This window comes from Podarcis cretensis, assembly GCF_951804945.1.
Source record: "Podarcis cretensis genome assembly, chromosome: 14".
In the NCBI taxonomy this organism is placed as follows: Eukaryota; Metazoa; Chordata; class Lepidosauria; order Squamata; family Lacertidae; genus Podarcis; species Podarcis cretensis.
The window spans coordinates 23,465,377-23,487,867 of NC_137183.1; the positions used below are offsets into that span (position 1 = coordinate 23,465,377).

Below are 22,491 nucleotides of genomic sequence, written 5' to 3' on the forward strand. Positions count from 1 at the left end.
ATCTTTAAAGATGAACATGGAAGAATTTTGGCAATTGAGATACAAATCCAAGGAGAAAAAATCTTGATAGTTGGCATCTATGCACCTAATGAAGGGAAGGCAGAATTTTACAAGAAATTGCATGAGACATTAACGGATTATTTGGACCATAAGGTGATTTTACTAGGAGATATGAATGGCGTGGTCTCCACAAACATGGATAAAGCACAGAGACAGGTGGTCTCTAAGGACGGGAGACTACCTAAGACCTTCTTTGAAATGACTGAAAATATAGATTTGATTGATATCTGGAGAACAAGAAACCCTCTTGAGAGAGAGGGAACATTCTTCTCAGAGGCACAAATGACTTGGACAAGAATAGATCAATTATGGATTACTAGTGGAATGGCTCCAAGGATAAAAAAGGTGGAAATTGCCCAAAGACATGCTCCGACCATAACGCAGTGAAGATGGAAATGAAACTAACAACAGCTGGATCTTTCAGATGGAGAATGAATGACACCCTATTTAGAGAGGTGGAGATTTACAAAAAGGCCCAAAAAACTTTGCAGGACTACTTTGAGATAAATCTGAGGACAGAAGTTGAGAAAAGAGTGATTTGGGACGCAAGTAAGGCCGTGATGCGAGGTTTTCTGATACAACAGAACTCTTTAAAGAGAAAGAAACAAAATGAAAGGAAGGATAAGATTCTGGAAAAAATAAAAGAAGGAGAAAAGAAACTGAGGTCTAAACCAAAGTCTCATGAAATCCTGAGAGAAATTAAGTTCTATCAAATGGAATATATGGAATTGATGAACCAAGAGATAGAATGGAAAATTAAGCAAATGAGACAGAGGACATTTGAATCAGCGGATAAATGTGGGAAACTTCTAGCATGGCAACTGAAGAAGAGACAGAAATTAAATACAGTTACAAGTTTGGAGGTGGATGGAAAGAACATTTTTAAACCAAATGAGATTAGTAATTGTTTTCAGAGTTATTTCAGGAGACTATATTCACAAGGGCCGGAAAATGAAGGAGACATGGAAGATTTTCTTAAGAAATACGGATTACAAAAAATTTCGCAACAAAGTATGTTGATTTTAAATGAGAAAATAACAGACCAAGAAGTGGAGGGTGCCATCCAAGACATGCAACTAGGGAAATCTCCAGGACCAGATGGACTAACCTCCAGATATTATAAAGCATTGAAAGAATGGTTAGTACAGCCGCTTAAGGAGGTTTGTAATGAAATATTAGAGGGGAAAAAGGCACCTGAATCGTGGAAAGAAGCCTTCATCACACTTATACCAAAGACTGAAACTGAAAAAAACCAGATTAAGAACTACCGCCCTATATCACTACTTAATGTGGATTATAAAATATTTGCTGACATTTTAGCAAAAAGACTGAAGAGGGTGTTAATGGAGGAGATTCATAAGGATCAGGCAGGCTTTCTCCCAAGAAGACACTTATCAGATAATGTAAGGAACATAATTGATATTATGGAACTGCTAACTGTAAATATTAATACGAAGGCAGTCCTGATTTTTGTGGACGCGGAGAAAGCCTTTGACAATATCTCTTGGAAGTTTATGAAGAAGAATCTCCATGGGATGGGGGTAGGCCAAAGGTTTGAAAATGGTATAAGTGCAATATATTCTGAACAAAAGGCTAAGTTAATTGTAAATAATGTGGTTACTGATGAACTATCCATAGAAAAAGGGACACGGCAGGGGTGCCCGATATCCCCATTACTTTTTATATCAGTCCTGGAGGTTTTGTTAAACATGATCGGGGGGACCAGCTGGTAAAAGGAGTTCAGGTCGGAGCTAAACATTATAAATTGAAGGCATTTGCAGATGACCTAGTATTGACGTTACAAGAGCCAGACACTAGTACAAAAAGAGTTTTAGAGTTAATTCAATTCTTTGGCCAGGTGGCAGGATTTAAGTTGAACAAACAAAAAACTAAAGTTCTGGAAAAAAATTTAACAAATGTTGAAAGAGAGAGATTCCAAAATGAAACTGGGTTAATGGTGGCAAAGAAAGTAAAATATTTGGGGATTAACATGACATCTAAAAATGTGAACTTATTTAAAGATAACTATGACAAATGCTGGACAGAGGTAAAAAAGACCTAGAAATATGGTCGAATTTGAAGCTTTCCTTGTTAGGCCGAATTGCAGTGATTAAAATGAACGTATTGCCTAGAATACGTTCATTTTAATCACTGCAATTCGGCCTAACAAGGAAAGCTTCAAATTCTACCATATTTCTAGGTCTTTTTTTACTCTGCCTAGAATGGGACGCAGGTGGAGCTGTGGGTTAAAGCCTCAGCGCCTAGGACTTGCCGATCGAAAGGTCGGCGGTTCGAATCCCTGCGACGGGGTGCGCTCCCGCTGCTCGGTCCCAGCGCCTGCCAACCTAGCAGTTCGAAAGCACCTCCGGGTGCAAGTAGATAAATAGGGACCGCTTACCAGCGGGAAGGTAAACGGCGTTTCCGTGTGCGGCTCTGGCTCGCCAGAGCAGAGATGTCACGCTGGCCACGTGACCCGGAAGTGTCTCCGGACAGCGCTGGCCCCTGGCCTCTTAAGTGAGATGGGTGCACAACCCCAGAGTCTGTCAAGACTGGCCCGTACGGGCAGGGGTACCTTTACCTTTACCTTTATTGCCTAGAATGTTATTTTTGTTTCAGACGTTACAAATCGTGGATAAACTGGATTGTTTCAAGAAGTGGCAGAAAGATATATCTAAATTTATCTGGCAGGGCAAAAAGCCCAGAATAAAATTTAAGATACTTACTGATGCAAAAGAAAGAGGGGGGTTTGCCCTGCCGGATTTGAGACTGTACTATGAATCGGCAGCTTTCTGCTGGTTGAAAGACTGGCTACTTCTTGAGAATGCAGACATTCTGGATTTGGAAGGATTTGACAATAGGTTTGGTTGGCATGCATATTTATGGTATGACAAGGTTAAAGTTCATAAGGGTTTTAAAAACCATATTGTTAGGAAAGCATTATATAATGTTTGGATTCGGTACAAGGATTTGTTGGAAAATAAAACTCCTAGGTGGTTATCACCTATGGAGGCTAAGGAGGTGAAGAAACTTAATATGGAATCCAAATGGCCAAAATACTCTGAAATTTTAGAACAAGAAAGCGGTGAATTTAAACTACAGAGCTTTGAGAAATTAAAGCCCAAGGTGCGAGATTGGCTTCATTATTACCAAATAATGGAAACTTTTAAACAAGACAGGAAAATTGGCTTCCAGGTGGAGAAATCGAAATTGGAAACAGAATTGCTAGAACCCAATACTAAGAATGTATCAAGAATGTACAATTTGTTGCTGAAGTGGAATACAATAGATGAGACAGTTAAATCAGCTATGATTAAATGGGCACAGGACGTTGGACATGACATTATGTTTGCTGACTGGGAACAGTTATGGACCACCGGTATTAAATTCACGGCATGTAATGCCTTAAGAGAAAATATTATGAAAATGATTTACAGGTGGTACATGACCCCAGTCAAGCTTGCGAAGATTTATCATCTGCCCAATAATAAATGTTGGAAATGTAATGAAACTGAAGGTACCTTCTTTCACCTTTGGAGGACCTGCCCAAAGATTAAAGCCTTCTGGGAAATGATTTATAATGAAATTAAGAAGGTACTTAAATGTACTTTTCACAAGAAACCAGAGGCATTTCTCTTGGGCATGGTCGGCCAATTGGTGTTAAGGAAGGATAGGACTTTTTTTATGTACGCCACTACAGCAGCAAGGATCCTTCTAGCAAAGTATTGGAAGACACAAGAACTCCCCACACTGGAAGAATGGCAGACGAAAGTGATTGACTTTATGGGATTGGCAGAAATGACTGGCAGAATCCGTGACCAAGAGAAAGAGACGGTGGAGGAAGACTGGAAGAAGTTTAAAGCTTATCTTAAGAACTGTTACAATATTGATCAGTGTTAAAATTTCAAGGGGAAGGAAGATGCAGAATTACAGCTGAAAATGTTTGATGACTTAAGGTGAAATTGAGAAATTTAATAAATTTAAATTTAATTGGCTAAAAGGGTTGCTGAAAAACTGTAAAATAAGGATGCAAAAAGGGTGAGGTATGGGGAAGTCCGAGAAAGGAGGCTTATGAAAAGGAGGTTAAGAATCTATATTTGTGTGTTTGTTTGTATTGGTTGATGCTTTTATGTTGTTGTTGTTGCTTTGTTTTAAAATTGGACAATTAATAAAAATTATTATATAAAAAAAATATATACTGCCTAGTATGTTGAGTGCAAGAATATTTAGCTAAAGATTTTGCCCTGTGATATTTCTGTGCTTTTTGTATTTCTATATATTGATCATCATCACACAAGTTCACATGAACCACTATGAAGAATACTGTACTTGCTAAGAGATTTTGAAAGGTTAAGAGATTTATGTTGCCAGCATGTTTACAGGAGGGACAAACAAAATGCTGTATCCATAATTCAGGCATTACTGGGATAGAATACAGGGTGCTTTTCAGCTTCATAGATGGAATCCCACACATTTTGCTGTTTATGGAACACATACCCAGAACTTAAATCTGGTGCATACTTTAAAAATAAGATTGGTATTAATCCTGCAAAGCATTCCTCTATTTAAAAATATCTTATTAGCGCATTAAATAATAATGATGTCTCATTTTGTTCCTAATGTGGAGTGGATCCCCTTTGCCTAATATGGTTGTTTGACATACTTCTAGGAGGGCCGGTGTACCTATCTTATATCCCCTCACCCACCCCACAGTTTCTTTAGTACAAAGTGCTGACTTATGCTTTGCAGTGGAAATTAACCGCTGTTGTATTGCTCAGTTTGTGATTACTCTAGTATGCTATACTCCAGTATGCTTGCGCTCATAGTCTCAAACACAGATGTTGTTAATATGGCCTGCCTTATTTTGAGGTTCACTACCCACCATTCTATGGGACACAGGTGGTGCTGTGGTCTAAACCACTGAGCCTAGGGCTTGCCAATCAGAAGGTCAGCAGTTCGAATCCCCGCGACGGGGTGAGCTCCCGTTGTTTGGTCCCAGCTCCTGCCAACCTAGCAGTTCAAAAGCACGTCAAAGTGCAAGTAGATAAATAGGTACTGCTCCAGCAGGAAGGTAAATGGCATTTCCGTGCGCTGCTCTGGTTTTGCCAGAAGCAGCTTAGTCATGCTGGCCACATGACCCGGACAAACTGTCTGCAGACAAACGTCAGCTCCCTAGGCCAGTAAAGTGAGATGAGCGCCACAACCCCAGAGTCGTTCGTGACAGGACTTAACGGTCAGGGGTCCTTTTGTTGTTTAGTCGTTTAGTCATGTCCAACTCTTCGTGACCCCATGGACCAGAGCACGCGAGGCACTCCTGTCTTCCACTGCCTCCCGCAGTTTGGTCAAACTTATGTTGGTAGCTTTGAGAACACTGTCCAACCATCTTGTCCTCTGTCGTCCCCTTCTCCTTGTGCCCTCAATCTTTCCCAACATCAGGGTCTCTTCCAGGGAGTCTTCTCTTCTCATGAGGTAGCCAAAGTATTGGAGCCCCAGCTTCAGGATCTGTCCTTCCAGTGAGCACTCAGGGCTGATTTCCTTAAGAATGGATCTTCTTGCAGTCCATGGGACTCTCAAGAGTCTCCTCCAGCACCATAATTCAAAAGCATCAATTCTTCAGCGATCAGCCTTCTTTATGGTCCAGCTCTCACTTCCATACATCACTGCTGGGAAAACCATAGCTTTAACTATATAGGGGTCATTTAACTTTACCTTTTACCCACCATTCTGGCTAATATTCCTAGGAAATATTAGGCCTTAAGAAGGTAGCTTGAGAAGGCCAGGAAGTAATTTTGAAGCCTATCCTGCTGAATGGCATTTTGTAGTGGCAGGAAAATTGGTGTAAAGGTGACCCAATAACCCTCTTAGATAAAGTTTTCACTCAGAACAGTTGGGAACAGAGCAGTTTCGGGGCGGCAGGTTGGGGGAGGCTTTAACACTTGCCCCTGCTCTCACTGCCTAAATCTCTCCTCCACCTGACTTCTCCACTAATCTTTAACAGATCTGTTAAATTAGTTAAATAGATATAAAATATATATTCCATTTCTTGCAAAAAACATTTACTTTGTTTAGAAAATGTCCATAATCAAAGACTTTGAATGTACGATAGTGGACAAATTATTTAATGTGCAATGTATCTCAGTTGCAAGGTTGAAAATTTTAAAAACTAAAGGGATTTTAGTCAGTGGAGCCCGTTTGAAGGAAATAGCTCTCAGGTTTGTTTTGCCAATTTGGAAATTCTCAATTCTTTGCTTATGCAGAAATCTAAGAAGAGACCATTTTGAGCTAGTTGTTATTGCTGTGGTTTTGTTATAACATAAGAAATTAGGTAGATACATTTTTCTACCTTTCCTTGAAAATGTTATAGTTACTTTGTGGTTCTGGCTACTGTGAAGGAGCAAAACTGTTCCTGTAGTTTTGCTGCTGCTTTATATACTCTCATTATATATACTCTCGTATACATTCTCATTTTAGGCCCCTCCTATGTGGGACAGAATGAGTGATCCTACAAAAAGTTGTACACCATTGTGGTCAAAGTTTGAGTTTGGAGAGAAGTAGGGCTGTCGCTCAATTAAACAAAAATATTCAGTATTTTTTTTTTAAACCATTCTGTAGCAAAATATACTTTCTTTTGTTATTTTAAATATAATTATTAATCATCCTATATAGTTCTCTGAGTGAAATGCGTATTTTATGAAGCATGTGTGTGTATATAGCAGACATTCTCTTAGAACAGGGGTGGTCATTCTGTGGCCCTCCAGATGTTGCTGAATTGCAGCTCCTGTTCTCCTTAGCAAATGTGGCCATTGCCCTGGGATGATTGGAGTTGTAGCTCAGCAACAATTGGAGAACCAAACATTCCCCACACCTGCTCCAGGTGTTGTTGGACTCCAGCTCCCATCAGGCCAAGCATGCATAGCGAATGGTCAGGGATGATGGGAGATGGAGTCCATCAGTGGCCACAGTTCCCCATCCATGAGTAAGAAAATGAAATAATATATTTTAGGATAGCACATGGCATCTGAAATTTTTATAACTACTTGTGTTAAAGTTCATTTTAGTTTTTAATCTACTTATCAAACCACTTAATTTATTAAGTGTTGCAATCCTAGTGAGAAGTAGCATATTTAATAGTAAATCACCACAGCACTGCTTAAAAATATTCTTATTATTGCATAGAGTGTGAAGAACTTCATTGTATTTTCTTCATAAGGCAATCATGCTACCCGACAGCACAGTTTGACGCTCATGTTGTGTTTGACCAGTACACATAAACAGGCCAATATTTAACATTCTCCTTTCACCTAGATCATCTTTATCCAGTGGATATTAAAGGTGGAAAACCCGAGGCTCTGGAAGAAGAAGCTCATTCATATTATACAAAGATTTTAGAGGAGCCATCATCTGCTGTTGAGTTTTTATCTATTCCAGGAAGAGGGAAAGTAAGTGTAGTTTACTTCTTCTTTCTAGATAGTAGCAAAATGAAATCACCCTTGCCCAGAATTCTTTGTAATGATGACTTGGCTAGTCCCATGGAGTTAAAAATCACTACATGTTTCAAGCCAAACTATGACTTTTTAGTTTCTTGATGAGAGTGAAAGAGTCTCTAAAGCAGAAGTGGGCAAAATGCAACTTAAGAACTTAAATTCATACGGGCTGAAATTAAAAACAAGCAAAAACTACTTGCTAGGCCAGGCAAAGGCCATTATTGGCCATATCCATTTAGAGTTATGGTAAAGTATTTCTCCAGTGCAGAATCTTGAGCTTGAAATGAAGCAAATAGAATTTATTTACCCTGTTGATCAGGAAGGGACAGAAGCCCAGTTTTCCAATATGTAAATCAGTTCAGATCAATCCAGAGTTGTGTAATTGTGTGTCAGTTGTAGGTGTTAGTGTTGTCCATGCCTGTTTTCCTTGCCTTTTAAAGAGGGCTTTGAAACATGAGCCCATTGGTTTGCCTACAATAGCTTACTTGACTTAATCCCACCTCAGCAACTGGTTTCCTGAAGCAGTTGCTTGGGCTTCAGCACCCTGTCAAGTCTTATCCCACAAATTGTAGTAACGGCCACCAACTTGGATGGCTTTGAAAGAGTATTCATGGAGGATGAAGCTTATCAGTGGTGTAGTAGGAATAGACTACACCGAACAGGAGTCAGTTGATTTCTTCAGAGTACAGCAGCTGGCTGGAGAGAAATGCTGAAACATAGGGCTCGTCCACATTTCTGCTTTCCCCACTCCTTTCCTCCAGGGATATATTGCTTTTTACTGCTGAAATGAAGCAAACATCTGTTGGGTTTTCTGCAGCTTGACGTTTGCTCCGATTCAGTGGTAAGGAGCGGGTTTTCAATGGGAAAGCAGCAGGGTGAATGAGAAATTGTTCAGACCTGTGCTTTCTAGGCATGGGACAAGCGTGGACAAGCCCATAGTTGCTGCCATTACTAAAATCAAGAGTATTTTTACAGTATTCAGTACAGCTGAATAAGCAATTTCAGCTGAAACAGCTCCCAGGATACATTTGGCAAGAAGGAGCTGGAGATATAAGCTTCTTGACACACAGCTTCTTACAAGGTTGCGTTCTGACTTGGCAACAATTCCTTTTTCTCATGCTTGGCTAACTTTTCTCACACAATTCACCTTCCTCAGAGGCTACTAGCTACAACGACTATCCTCTACCTATGCATGGGAGGCAGTATGCCTCTGGAGGCCAGTTGCTGAGATTTGCATTTGGGGACAGTGCTATTGCACTGATGTCCTGCTTAAGAGCCTCCTTTAAAGATCTATTTGGTGAAAGCAGGATGCTGGAGTAGATCAGCCTTTGACCAGATCCCATAAGGCTCTTCTTATGTTACTATGGCTCATAAAGCCTGTCCTGCTGCTCTGCCTCAGCTGTGGTTTTGCAAAGCGGCAGCAGCAGGGAGCAACAACAGCACGGACAATTTCCTGGTGAGCTTTGGGGTGGATGTAGTTACCCATTTCTGCATGGGTGGTGGATCCATTGGGTTATTCCTCTCTCGGAGAATGATGGAATCTTTCCACTAGACATGGCTGGTGCTCCTGTTGATGCTCTTTTCTCACTGTGGAATGGTGAGATCGAGCTGGTGACACATTCACTCCCGAGTCCCCTCACCATCGCTGTGGAGCATGTATATCACCTTGGTATTCCAGTGACCTACCTGCAGTGAAACAATTGCACTGCTTGCCTGTTTGTTTCCAGGCCCAATGCAAGGTGCTCACATTAGTGTTTTAAGCCTTGAACAGCGCAGGACCCAAACCCCCCAAAGGCTGTCTTCTTCCCTACTTACCACCTTAGGTTCTGAGGTTGGCAGAAGGAAGCAGGAGCCCCCTTGGTAGTTCCTCCACCCTCAGAGGCTGGCATGGTGGTCGCCCAGGAGAGGGCCTTCTCTGTGGTGACCCCTTAGCTGTGGAACTCCATCCCCGCATAGGCGCGTCCAGCACCTTCATTATACAGCTTCCAGAGAATGCTGAAAACACACCTCTTTATGCTGGCTTTTGATATTTTTAGGGCCCAGCTTATTTTTGTGATTGTCAGTTGTTTTAAACTGTTTTCAGTATTGTGTTTTAATATTGTAACCCACCCTAGGACCTTAGGGTGAAGGGCGGATCAATAACAACAACAACAATTTCAGTTTCCCAAAATGCCCCTGACAGAGCATCAGTTTGTGGAATTGTGGTAAATTGAAATGGCCACTTCCATGGACTTTGCAAAGAGTAGGCCTTTCAGTCCTGGAGCCAGCATTGCTCAGATCATGGGTTTCTGTTTCATCCGGCTACATCTGACTTGATTGGTGTGTCCAAAGGTACTTTTGATTTCTGCTACTCAGGCAGGACCTGTCCATGCTGTATAGGAAGCCTCTTATGAAACTGAGGGGGCTTTCCAGTGCGGCATTTGTTATGACATGGGGATGAATGTATCTACTGTTCAATTAAAAATGTCAACAATCCCACTGCGTGCGAAGAAATGCTTGGGTGTGTGACTGAAGTACCTCATTGGATTCTGGCTGCAGATTTTATTTCCCCATAATCCTGATCTGGGAGGACATTAACACTGTAGATTGAAAGTTGTTATTGCATGATCTGCAACTGCTTGGATACAGTTGATTTGCTTTCAGTGCCAGAGGGTGTTTTTATTCTAACAATTGCGTTTTCTAATGTGCATTGGGTTGTCATGGAAAGTTTGAACAAAAAGGGTTGATGCAGACGAGATAAAATGCTTAGAGATTAAGTCTGCAATGCAGGCTGTTCCCAGCTGGAAGGAAATGGGATGTTTAAGTCTTTCTCCCATCCCTCAATCCTTTTGGCATCCTTTCACCATGTCACTGCTTCACAGTGCAAGACAAGTGGGTGGGGGAGGCTTCCATAAATGCGTTAGTTTATAGAGCTGGAGCAACGAAAAAAGCCAACTGAAACCATGGCTTCATGCAGTTTTGGAACATGGTTCGTAGTCATTTCCATGGGTGAGTGGAGAAACCTGTGTACCTAAGGTGAGTTTTTATGTAGCCTGAGAGGAAAGGATGCCTGGCATAATAAAACATTCTTTCAATGCCCTCTGGCGTCTCAAGAATGGAACTGCTTCCAAAGCTAAATAAAACACAAGGCAGGGTGGGTGGGAGGGAGGGAGGGAGAGAGAGACACAAAAGGGTTCAGGCTGTTGTTCTGTCCTTAGCTCAACCTGTCGTGCCTGGATGCAGAGTTAGCATCCCATCTGGTGCTCAGTTGGGGAGAGGGGGAAGGGGGACTGAGGAGCTTAGCACGCTAAGTGATGCTGCATCCTTACAAAAGTGAGACACAATAGGGTGAGCTAAGGATGCAATCTTGGCTGTGATTTATAAGTATGCTGGTTTCTGTGGTTTATAATCAGAACCTAAATGTTATTTTAATTTTCTGTTGCATTTGGGGGGTGGAGTGAAAACAGACCTCTAAGGAACATCTTCCCTTTGTTTCTTTCAGCCCTGTCCCCCTTCCCAGTTATAACAAACACTTGCATTTGGCAGTTTGCTAATCAAGTTCTGAGATGAAAAATCAAAATGTTCCCAATTTCTATGGCAAAGAAAACTGGGTATTTGGCTTAATGTTATGGTGGAAGAGGATTACACTGAGATGATGTTCATCCAAGCATGAGATGAGATGCTTGTAATTAAACATCCCCTTTCCCTTCATTTCTACCACCTCATCATTTTGGGCCTGGGTATTGCCCTCACTGTTTTGAATTTGTTGTTCGTTTTTAATTAAACACAAGTATCTTTGCTTAGGCCAGTTTTAAACTATCATACATTCTTTGTATGTATTTTTGGTTTCTATGGAAGCCGCCCAGAGTGGCTGGGGAGGCCCAGCCAGATGGGCGGGGTATAAATAATAAATTATTATTATTATTATTATTATTATTATTATTATTCTTTGAAAAAAAAGTGAAATAAACAAATTGGTAATGGCTTTTATCTAAAGGAGAGTAGGTATGTCTATTCTGGATTATTCAGAGAGTGGAACTGAATTGATCATTGAGGTGTGTGTGGTGTGGTTTTTTTTTTGGGGGGGGGGGGTCAGTTCCAACACCCAGAATGCCAACTTGTATTTGGTTGCCCAACCACCTTAAAATCACAGGATACTTCTTTCATACATGATTAGGAATTTCTACCTCCCCCACTCCCTGCCCCACAAAAAGTGACACAGTGTGTTACACAGTGGGGCAACCTAATCTTATTGATTACTTTATAAATGCTATGATCCATTTATAGATACCATTATTATGCAGTGGTCATAATTTTATAGTGTTCTAAGCCGATAAGACACTTAGGCTTGATTCAGAACTGACAGGAAACCATTGTTTTCTATTTGTTTATTTTACTACAGTATTTATTTACCTTTCTATATTTGTTTACCAGTAACAAATGTTTTCTGGCCAGCAGTTATTTACTTTGACAATGCTTGTGTTCATGTGCTTCTCCATCTTTCCAGAATGAGGGAAGGAAGTTTAAAGCTTCTGTTTGTGGTTTGAAAGAAAACTGCAGGCTCTTTTATGTAAAAATACAGGAAGCTGGTATGTCTAAACCACAGTTAACAAACCAAAATTTGAAACTGGATTGATCCTGGTTTGTTATAACAATTATGTGCTAGTGTAGTTTTGGAACCTCAATGCCATCTCCCATAGACAGATCCCAAGTTTATACAGTTGGACTTTTGCTATTAATTAAAAACAGCAACTGCAGTCCTACTTTTTGTTGCAGATTATGAATGCAAATAACTGCTTTGATTACAGGTTAAACTTGAGGCTCCATTGATGCACTTCCTTCCTCTGTTTAAAGAAGACAGCAAACATAAGCTTCTGGTTTTAATTGATCCACAAGATAAGAACACAGGTGAGTGGCTTACCCTATTCTTCCAGTTTGCAGCATGGCTCACAGAATGATCTGAAGGCATATGATATGATTCAGCTGCTGAAGCTAAGGCAGTCTAGCCATGAAAAGTGTCTGGATGGGAGGCCATGTGAAAGTTGTATATGTAAACTGCTCTGACCTTCTTGGACGAAGAGTGGAATATAAATGTAACTACTACTATTGCTAACAAATACATGAAAAACCTTATTCATTTATTTGATTTCTTACCAACCCTTTATCATAATGTCCTGGGGCAGGTTTCAACAATAAGATACACAGTTATTCTTATGCCTTATCCTGAAATCAGGCCATTGAACCATCTAGCTCAGTATTGTCTACAATGACTGGCAGTGGCTCTCCGTGGTTTCAGGCAGGAGTCTCTCTCAGCCCTACCTGGAGCTGCCAGGAATTTGGAACCTTCATGCAAAAGTATGGAGAAATTGGGAGAAAAGGTAGTAGTGTCTTTCCCAGGTTCTTGCTGGTACTGCAGATCCAATGTCAGTGGGCAGGTAAGCAACATTACTTTATGCTACTGTTTAAATGAACACTGAAACAAATATCTCTCAATACTTTTCAGATATTTGAAACGTGGCAAATGCATTTTAACAATGTGTTTCCTATTTAAACTGAAACTTGGGTGTTGGCAGTGGGTCTATAACGTATCCACTCTCATAAATATTCATGAGCTTTGTGGAATTGCTGTACAAATCCTTACTTAAATATTACCAGTATACCATTTTTAACTTCCCTCCCACAACAAATGCTCTGAAGAACTTTTTGTCTGCAAATATTTGTGTTCTGCAGAAATACACACAAACCAACACAGGAGAACATTTCCCTCTCTATGTTTTATCTTCCTATTTTTGCCTATATTTGAATTTTAATCCACGACCCAATTTAAAAACATGGTCTTACTTCATTACTAAACTCTTCCACAGTTTCTCTCAATTGTCTACTGATTTGCCATTATTTGAGATTTGCTAACTGAGCCACATTGAGAACCAAAGTTACAGCCTTCCGCCAAATATTATCACTGTTTCTAGACACCTTGTGATTGAGATCTCCCTTAAGCCTGCTTTAATAGGATTGCAGGATGGTAATGGTTTGTGATAAGGTATAAATGGGAACAAAAGAACAAAGTGTTTCCTGACATCAGTCTGTAGTAATGGAGAAGAGTAAACTTATAAATGAGTTTTGGACTCAAAATGTTCTCCTTGTACTTCTGTGGTACACTGTGTGCCATAATACCTTCACACTGAATTACAAAACTAGGTGTAAAAGTTTGCAGTCCATGCAGTAGGTAAGAAGTTTATCTTTTCCACTTCAGTTTTTGAAGGCACTGCAGTTAAGTTTGCAATAGGAAAATAAAGGTAGGAAGACTTCCACCAGTGGAAGCTATGGCCTCCTGCCTCTTCTAGGGTCTGTGAAAAACTAAAGTCCTGTTGGGGAGCCTCCCACTATGCTGTCTTCTTCCCATGCTCCACCTGTTGGACATGGGTGGTGACTAGACTAGGACATGTCAACCATGTCCTGAGCTGTGTTCTAGACCCTCAGATGTCTTATGACCTATGCGTCATGCATGTCCTTTACAACTGCTCCCCCTGCCCTAAATCAGACCATCCCACCACATCTTGCCACAATATACCCAACTTTGGACCTTTCTAAGATTCTGAATGTGCATTTATTAATTTTATTATTTCTTTCTTTAGAAAGATTTATAAACCATTTAATCCCAAAGCTCACTAAGCAGTGTACATAATAAAATGGCAGGTAAGATCAGTGCTATTTTTCCCGAAAAAGAAGTGCTGGAACTCACCATTAATGCTTCTCTTGTAAAGGCAAAGGCGCCAGAACTGAGTTCCTGTCAGTTCCAGCTGGAAAAAAGCCCTGGGTAAAATAAAAAAAACCTATTAAAAAACAAATAGGCATAAAATAATTATCAAGGTCCAGTATACCTGAAGGAGCGTCTCCACCTCCACCTCCATTGTTCTGCCCAGTCACTGAGGTCCAGCGCCAAGGGCCTTCTGGCGGTTCCCTTGCTGCGAGAAGCCAAGTTACAGGGAACCAGGCAGAGGGCCTTCTTGGTAGTGGCACCCGCCCTGTGGAACACCCTCCCACCAGATGTCAAAGAGAAAAACAACTACCAAACTTTTAGAAGACATCTGAAGGCAGCCCTGTTTAGGGAAGCTTTTAATGTTTAATAGGTTCTTGTATTTTAGTGTTTTGTTGGAAGCCGTCCAGAGTGGCTGGGGAAACCCAGCCAGATGGGCGAGGTATAAATAATAAATTATTATTATTATATAAAACACATAGATTTTTTTTGAAAACAAATATAAGTAACTAAATTATATGTCTGGGTAGGCTTGCTGAAATGAAAAAAAGTTGTCACCAGGACCAGGAGTGAAGGTCCTGCCTATTGTCAATGCACAAGCAGGTCCAAAGCATTTGAGGCCCTTCCTTCTCTCTTCTCAGTGTTTTTTGTGTCGGTGTTGATATGCCCTTCTCCATAACGAGGGTGACAAAGGTGTTGTAAGACTTCTTTGTATTCAAAATGGGCTGAATGGAACTTGAGGGGGCCGGAGTGGGCTAAGGGGACTTAAATGGGGACTTAAGTGGGCTCAGTGGGGTTGGCTAAGTGGGGACTTAAGTGGGCTAAAGGGACTTAAGTGGGGACTTAAGCTGGCTAGATGGGAACATGAGTGCACTAAGGGAAAATCTGTTTACTATATTATTATACTATATTAATAGTGGAGGCTCGTCCATTAGGGTGAACGGGGCACTGCCCCACCAACCACACTGTGTCCTTAGTCAACTCCCACTTGCCTGCCTTCTTACAGCCAGTCCGGTGGATGACATTGGCTATCCTCTTCCTTCTCCTCCTCCTCTGCATTCTCAGTGCTGCCTTTGCGGACCTCAACAGGCAGCAGGAGGAGGAGGGTGGAGACAAAGGCAGACCTAGTTGACTCCGCCTGTCATTGGCCTCCTTGCCGTCTGCCACAGCAGTCCCAATGGGTACCAGCCACCACTTTAAATTAATGGTGAATATACCTTCATATGGGATATGGAGAAGCCTTTCCCTCTCCTTCCGCAAAGAGATCTGTACAGGCAAAGTAATCCAAGCAATATGATGTGACAGTTGCTATGTCAGCTTTACTGGACTACTTCCCCTCTCTTCCTTTAAATTATTGAATAGCACAGGAAATGTGCCATAAAAAGTCAAGTCATTTCCATGTATTTTGCATAGAGTTTCTTTAGGCAGAGCCAAACTCTGCTTGCTATTAAATCGACACAGCTCTCATTGACGTTGGACTCCTTTTGTCCCATTTGTCTGGTGCTTGTTCACCATTGCTAATTGCCTATTTCTTGGCTAGTGTGGGAAGATGGAGTTCTGGAGCAGTACCCAGTGCACTCATTCTATTAGTATAAGTATTAATGCTTGGGCAATGGTATTTTCATGCCCACCCTCTGTGCAAACCCCATGCCCTCTCTGAATCTGCTCCAGAGGCTTGGGGGCGAACCTAGAACAGATTTAGGCAATGCACAGGGAGTGGAGAAGATAAAGTTCTGTTGAGCAAGCATATATCCTTGCACTATCAGAACGAGTTATGTAGAGCTACAATTGGATACAACCTTTTGTGGGCTGCTCATGCTTCATAAAGAAAACACATGAAAACCCTCTGCAAGGGAGTGTGAAATATGTAATGAAATGGGCCTAGTTGTAATTATGCATCTGCAGCTTCCCCTTTTCCCTTTCTTTCACAGCTTGCATGTAAACACATTTTGGTGCATGCTTTAATAATTTATTCAAATTATAGGTTAACTAACTGATTGCACTTACCCTTCAAGCTCACTTGGGAGCTAGTGCAGAGAAACCAGCCTTATATATGTGCATTAGAACATTTGTACAGTCTTGGGGCTAACATAGGCAATTGATGACATTCCTGTTAAAGCTTTTTGCGGTTTGAAATGCACCACTTCTTCCATTTCACTTACTGGTACATAAATTCTGCCCTCCACCATTAAATGTTGTATAGCTTCTGTTCCCTGGTGTGTTTTATCTCACTCAGTAATGTAGATCTTCCATTGATGCACACAACTGTATTTTTCTTTCTGGAAGTATTCTTTGATTGAAGTGACAGTTAAGAACAAAAAAACATTGCTTGCGTTATTTCCCTGTTGTCTTCTGTACTCATTTCAAGGTGTTGGAGATGACTTTTAAGTAGCAATGGATGGTCTATGACAATTTTGCATGTGTTCAGCTATAAGTTTATTTGGCCTCTTTCTGAGTTAAGGTGGGTGTTTTAAAAAATCTGAACAAAACTTTACATTGAAACATGTATTGTATTTAAATGTGTAATCTATTTTAGGCATTTCTAAGTGTCTTTTATCCTAAAATATTATTTTTTAAAAAAATGTATGTGCTTTGGGATGAGAGCTTCATCTCAAAATTTGGAAAAACACAGAATATTGACATTTGCCTGGTGCTTGCAAAAGGCCTGCCTGGTCACCCTGCCATTGTAGGTTGTAAATACCCAGTCTGCGTGGCGATTGGCTTATGATGTATTGCAATGCATTGATTTTCTTGGAATTGTGTTTTATTGTTGTGAGCTGCCCTTGGATTATTGATGGAAGAGTCTTATAAAATGTTTTAAATAAATAGAAAAAAGCCCATGTCTATACTGCATGACTGGTGTGACCCATTGTAAAGTGACTTGAAAGAGGGTCTTCCCTGTGGTGATAAATACTTTGGGAGGTTCTTTTGCCTTCCTTGGTGATTATTTTCCATTGTCAACAGGAACACATCTATTTCCAGTGGCATTTGGGGGGAGGAATGCCAACCTAGGTATGGTTAATTCTGTGTCTGCTGCTGAATTGGTTCTATAGTTGCTGCTGTGATTTCCTTTTCTTATTTATATTGATTTGAATTCTTTCATCTGTATACTGCCCTGGGATCCTACAATACAAAGGGTGGTTTGATGAATAGTTGATAATGGAAATAACTGACAACAGCAAGAGGAAGACAGCACAGCTGAAACCCTGTATGAGCTCTTGGTATCATGGTGGCAACCATTTCAATGAAACGTCTTCATTTCATTCTTTTTTAGTATTAGCAATTTATTTGCATAGTTCCTGGTGGCTTATTGAAGATGTAATGAAAACAGCTGATCATTCCCGGGAGGGGCTGAAACAGGTAGGTATTTACTTAAAAACCTTTATATCTGTCAGCAAGATGGTCTCAGTTGATTGTGTGCTGGCTTTTTTAAATAGGGTAGTGATGCTTAGTGCCCCCACTTGATACAGTATGGAATGGATTATATGAAACATTAATCTATACATGACTTGATTTCCTTAATATCTAGCTTTTCAGAGAAATTGGAATATTTTGGAATGGTGTGGAGTAGTAGCAGGAACAGACCAAAACTCTTGCCTCTGAAAACTCTCCTGAAGGCATAGCATTTTTGAGTTTTCATCACATGCTGGTGGTACCTTGATGCTAGAACTGTCATCCATTTATGGAATTGTTTGTTGATAAGCACATTTCTGATTAATTAAACCCTATTAAAGCATTCCGAGAAATCATGGCCATGTGGGAATCTCTTTTTGTTTCTGTTAAATTTTGACCCCATTCCCATGAGCAGTTTAATCCCATCACTTGTGCTGGGGGAGTAGTCTTCCTCGGGTAACAGCGCTGTGCCTGTATTTTTGTACCTAGCAGAGCTAATGCCAGCTTCAGGAGGTTGGTCAGCAGTGCAGATGGAGGAAAGAATAAGCCAATCCTCTTCCAGAGCTTAGAGAATGGTCTCTGAAGGCTCATGATGCTGTTTAACTATAATAATAGTGCCACTGTATTCTGCTCTGGTCAGACCTCACCTGGAGTACTGTGTCCAGTTCTGGGCACCACAGTTCAAGAAGGACACTGACAAACTGGAACGTGTCCAGAGGAGGGCAACCAAAATGGTCAAAGGCCTGGAAACGATGCCTTATGAGGAACGGCTAAGGGAGCTGGGCATGTTTAGCCTGGAGAAGAGGAGGTTAAGGGGTGATATGATAGCCATGTTCAAATATATAAAAGGATGTCACATAGAGGAGGGAGAAAGGTTGTTTTCTGCTGCTCCAGAGAAGCGGACACGGAGCAATGGATCCAAACTACATATCATGTGTATTTTGGCCTGAAGCAGCTATGACCTTAGAGGAAGATTAGGGTGTGTGCCTTCACCCCGCTGCCTTGCGGAGGCTTTGCGCAGGTAACCCCAAGCTAGAACAGCAAGACAGAGCGCTGCGCAGTGCTCTGTCTCCCTGTTCTGGCTTTGGGCTTAGCTGCGCAGCCTGCATTCGCTCCATAAGACACACACACATTTTCCCTTACTTTTTAGAAGGGAAAAAGTGCGTCTTATAGAGCTAAAAATATGGTATATACATATATACATGCAAACACACAACTCCATAGGCATTTCTGCCCTTTCAGGGTGCATCTTTCTAAAGGCATTTCCATGGATAATTCAACTTTCCCCATTGCCATCCATGCCCCCACGTTCCACACATTATAAAAACGAGTAATCTTCCTCAGCCCCATTTCCATTTATCTGCTGGTTTGTCCTTTTCCATTTCTGTCCACTTTGCCTCCTTTGGCCAGGTACTAGGCAAGACAATCAGATAACGGAGTTATTTCATTTTCAATAATAGCCCTTCACCATTAGTGCTGCTTGATTGGCCATCTGTTGCGAAGAGCCAGCCTTATTAACCTTTGGCACAGTGTGTTACTTACACACCCATTTACAAATGCCTTCTGTCTTGGGCCATTTAAACATAAATTGCATTTATTTTATGGAGTTCTTGTTTAAAGGGATTTCTCTCATCTAAAATTCTTCCTGTGCTTTCCTCTTAATTTTAATGTCGTTTGACATACCTCTCTGACTAACTCTTTATTTTACATATTCCCCAACTGATTTGATACAGTAAGTCTATTATGTGCAAATGTCTGATAACTTTAGAGCAAATTAGTTTGTTTTGTGTTTTATTTATTTAAAAGTACTTAAATTGCTTAATATTTAAAAATCTCTAAGTGGCATACAAAAGTACAACCAAAAGGCAATAAAATGGTTTCATAAAACAGTGGTATAACATAGAAGCCAGTAAAAAAGCATTATAAAAAAAGATAAAAAGAAGAATTCAGAATTCTTCCTAACCACCTTTTCCAGCAGTTTTTTTCCTGATTCCCTCTGTCATAATCTTACTTGTTTTCTAACCATATTTATTACACAATGTGTAATCTGGGAATATTTCCTGTGCAAATCTTATATATTTGGGCAAATTTGTCATCCTGCTGACCTTACCTCCTTAGATATTTTAACATCACACAAATTACCAACACCAACAAATGTAAAGCACTTTTACTGGGAACCAGAATGTTTTGATTTCTCTTATTTTCTTCCCTCCCCTGCCCCTATTTGTTTTGTAAGGTGCAGACATTTGAAGAAAGAATTGTCCTCTTTGTGCTTAACGTCATTATTTTTGGAATGCTAGAGAGGAGTTTGACTCATGATGTGCTCTTTGTGCCTCATTCTGAGAAAGAGTGTGCCAAAATATTTTGGAGGAGTGGAGATGCAGCTGCCTTTTACACCGTAAAAGTGAAAGGTACACTTGTTTTATTCATGCAGGCATACTGAGGAAAATGAAGGGCACCATTTTAGATGGTTGGCTTGGTTTGGAGAATCCTATCTCAGCTTAATATTCACAACAACCAGAGCCAGAATTCTCCAATTACTCCTGGTTTTTCCCTTCATGCAAACTGAGAAACTGTGGCCCACCAGCGTTGTAACAAGCCAGGATCTTAAACCAACTTTAAACTATGTTTGAAAATACTGGGTTTTTCTGAACCTGGTAAGTTGTTAATTGGAGACTTCTGGGTTAGATTGCAAGTGGGCTGTTTGCTTGGGCAAAACATATATTGACTTAATAATCCCAAAACAGGGTTATCTAAACCCTATTTAGATAGGGAATGTGTGGCCCTTGCAGGACTCCAACACCCATCACCCTTACCATTAGCTGGAGCTGATGGGAGTTGCAGTCCAACAACATCGCTATAGTCACACAATCCCTGCCGCTGATCTTAATGTAGCCGGTCTTCAAAAATTGTTAAAGGCTTGGATATATTATAGTTTGTTTTAAGAACATGTGTTGTGGTTCTTTGGCTTTTCTTTATAATTCATAGTGCAGCTACTGGCTAGCCATTCATTCCTTAGCTAACTGTGTGAGCTAATTGTTAAAAGATTGTTTCTTGATACAGAGATCTCTCTTGAGTACATTGGTTGGGATAGCAAAAGGAGCTTGAGGAGGATGTTGACTTCTGCTTCCTCAACTAACTAGCAAGAGGAGCTGATGCAAAGTGTGTATAAAGAAACAGCAGTCTTGTCATAGAACATAGTATATGATGTATTTTTAATTGTTTTATTCTTACACCTCCCTGGGAATATTAGTTGATGGGCAGCTATGCAGGGTTTCAGCTGGTCAGTCATCCATACCCTTTTCAGGATACTCCATTCCATTTACCTTCTCTCTGGGTTTTTGTTTCCCCTGCTGGCAGAGGGTAGGGGGCTTGGTTTAGATGGCTATAGCGGTTCCATCAGATTCCAAGCGTCATCTTTTCTTTCTGCCTCTTTCTACTAATGCATGCATTTTTATTTTTGCATTAGAGACAAAGCTTCAAATATACTAAGAATTAAACAAATATACAATGTGTTTTTGTTTGTGTGTGTGTATCTACACACACACCAAGCCATGCCTTCTTAGTTTTATTTGAAGCTGGAGATTTTGCTGTCTCTTTTGGGTTTTGTGTAGGTGTGTGTGTGTGTCTGTACACAAATCACACAATGGGTTGACTTTGGGTACCATTCAGCAGAAACATTCTCTCCTGTTACACAAGGGCTCTGTCTGCAGAAGGTCTCTCTGGACAAGTGTGTGCCAAGCCAGCTTGTTAATCAGGGAACTAACTGGAATGTGCAATTTTGTTTGGTTTGAGTCTTTCAGATGTGGGGCAGGATGGGGTTGGGCTTTTCCTGAGCTTTTGGATGTTTGAGAGCGTTAATGGCTGTCTCTTTTCTCTGCCCTTGTAATTGCTGTTTACCATTCTGCTGGCTCACAGGTTAGTCATTTAGCATGCGTGACCTAACCAAACAGATTAAAGGCCCTGAAGAAGCAGACTTCACAAAGACTGCCTTCTGTGATGGCATCCGTTGACTCTGCTTGTCATTTCCCTTGCCCATAACACTCAGTGTGTACACCCAGAGAGTAAGAGAAGTCGTCATACCACCTCTCCCCTTCCTTTCAATTCAGTGACTATGTGTTGGGGAGCAGGAATGTGCTCAGTTGCCATGCCTTCTGATTCTGATATGCCCAACGGTGTGTTGTGCCCTTGTCAGCTGCACATTCAGCATTAGTGAGGGGAGTGTCTTTAAAATGTGTACAAAGTGATTGCGTTGGGATGTAAGGGCTGAGGCAGGCCTTAGGGCATCTTGTACCCCAGTTGTTCAGTGTTTGTATCAACCCAAGAACCTTTAACCTGGACTGGTAGGATATGGGCAGCCAATGCAGATGTTTTAACAGAAGTGTCACATGCTCTTGGCTGTCTGCCCAGTCAGCAGTCTAGCTGCTGCATCCTGCACCAGCTGGAGCGTCTGGACCAGGGCCAAAGGCAGCCCCACGCAGAGTGCATTGCAGTAATCAAGTCTTAAGGGTACCAGTGCATGGATGATGGTGTCTAAGTTACCGTTTTCCAAATACAGTTGTAGCTAGTGAATATGACAGATGATAAAAGGTGCTCCCAGCCACTGAGGTCACTTGGGTCTCCAATGACAAAGTTGTATCCAGAAGCACCTCAAGCTACATTCCTACTCCTTTAGAAGGAATGTAACTGTTTAGAAGGAATGTAACTCCATCGAAGGAATGTAATCTCCCTCCAGAAAAGCAAGAAGATTATCAGAACTCAAGGGTGCATTTTAGCCAGAAGAAAACACTCAACAGGATGTGAAGCAAGGCCAGTGAGGAG

The 22,491-nt window shown here is 41.0% G+C and overlaps 1 protein-coding gene across 4 annotated transcripts in view; it reads left to right on the top strand.

The window, feature by feature from the left end:
- The window catches only part of LOC307203478 (protein FAM169B-like), a 55,277-nt gene that overhangs the window by 13,410 nt on the left and 19,376 nt on the right, over positions 1–22,491 (top strand). For 3 of the 4 annotated variants that reach the window (XR_013833221.1, XM_079954354.1, XM_079954355.1), the window contains exons 2-5: positions 7,363–7,496; positions 12,329–12,428; positions 17,552–17,637; positions 19,907–20,081. Coding sequence is in view for 3 of the 4 variants with exons in the window: in XM_079954354.1 (XP_079810480.1) it covers positions 7,363–7,496; positions 12,329–12,428; positions 17,552–17,637; positions 19,907–20,081 (495 nt within the window). In the remaining variant the exon portion in view is untranslated. The remainder of the gene's footprint in view (positions 1–7,362; positions 7,497–12,328; positions 12,429–17,551; positions 17,638–19,906; positions 20,082–22,491) is intronic. The other variant, XM_079954356.1, reaches the window with a different exon arrangement.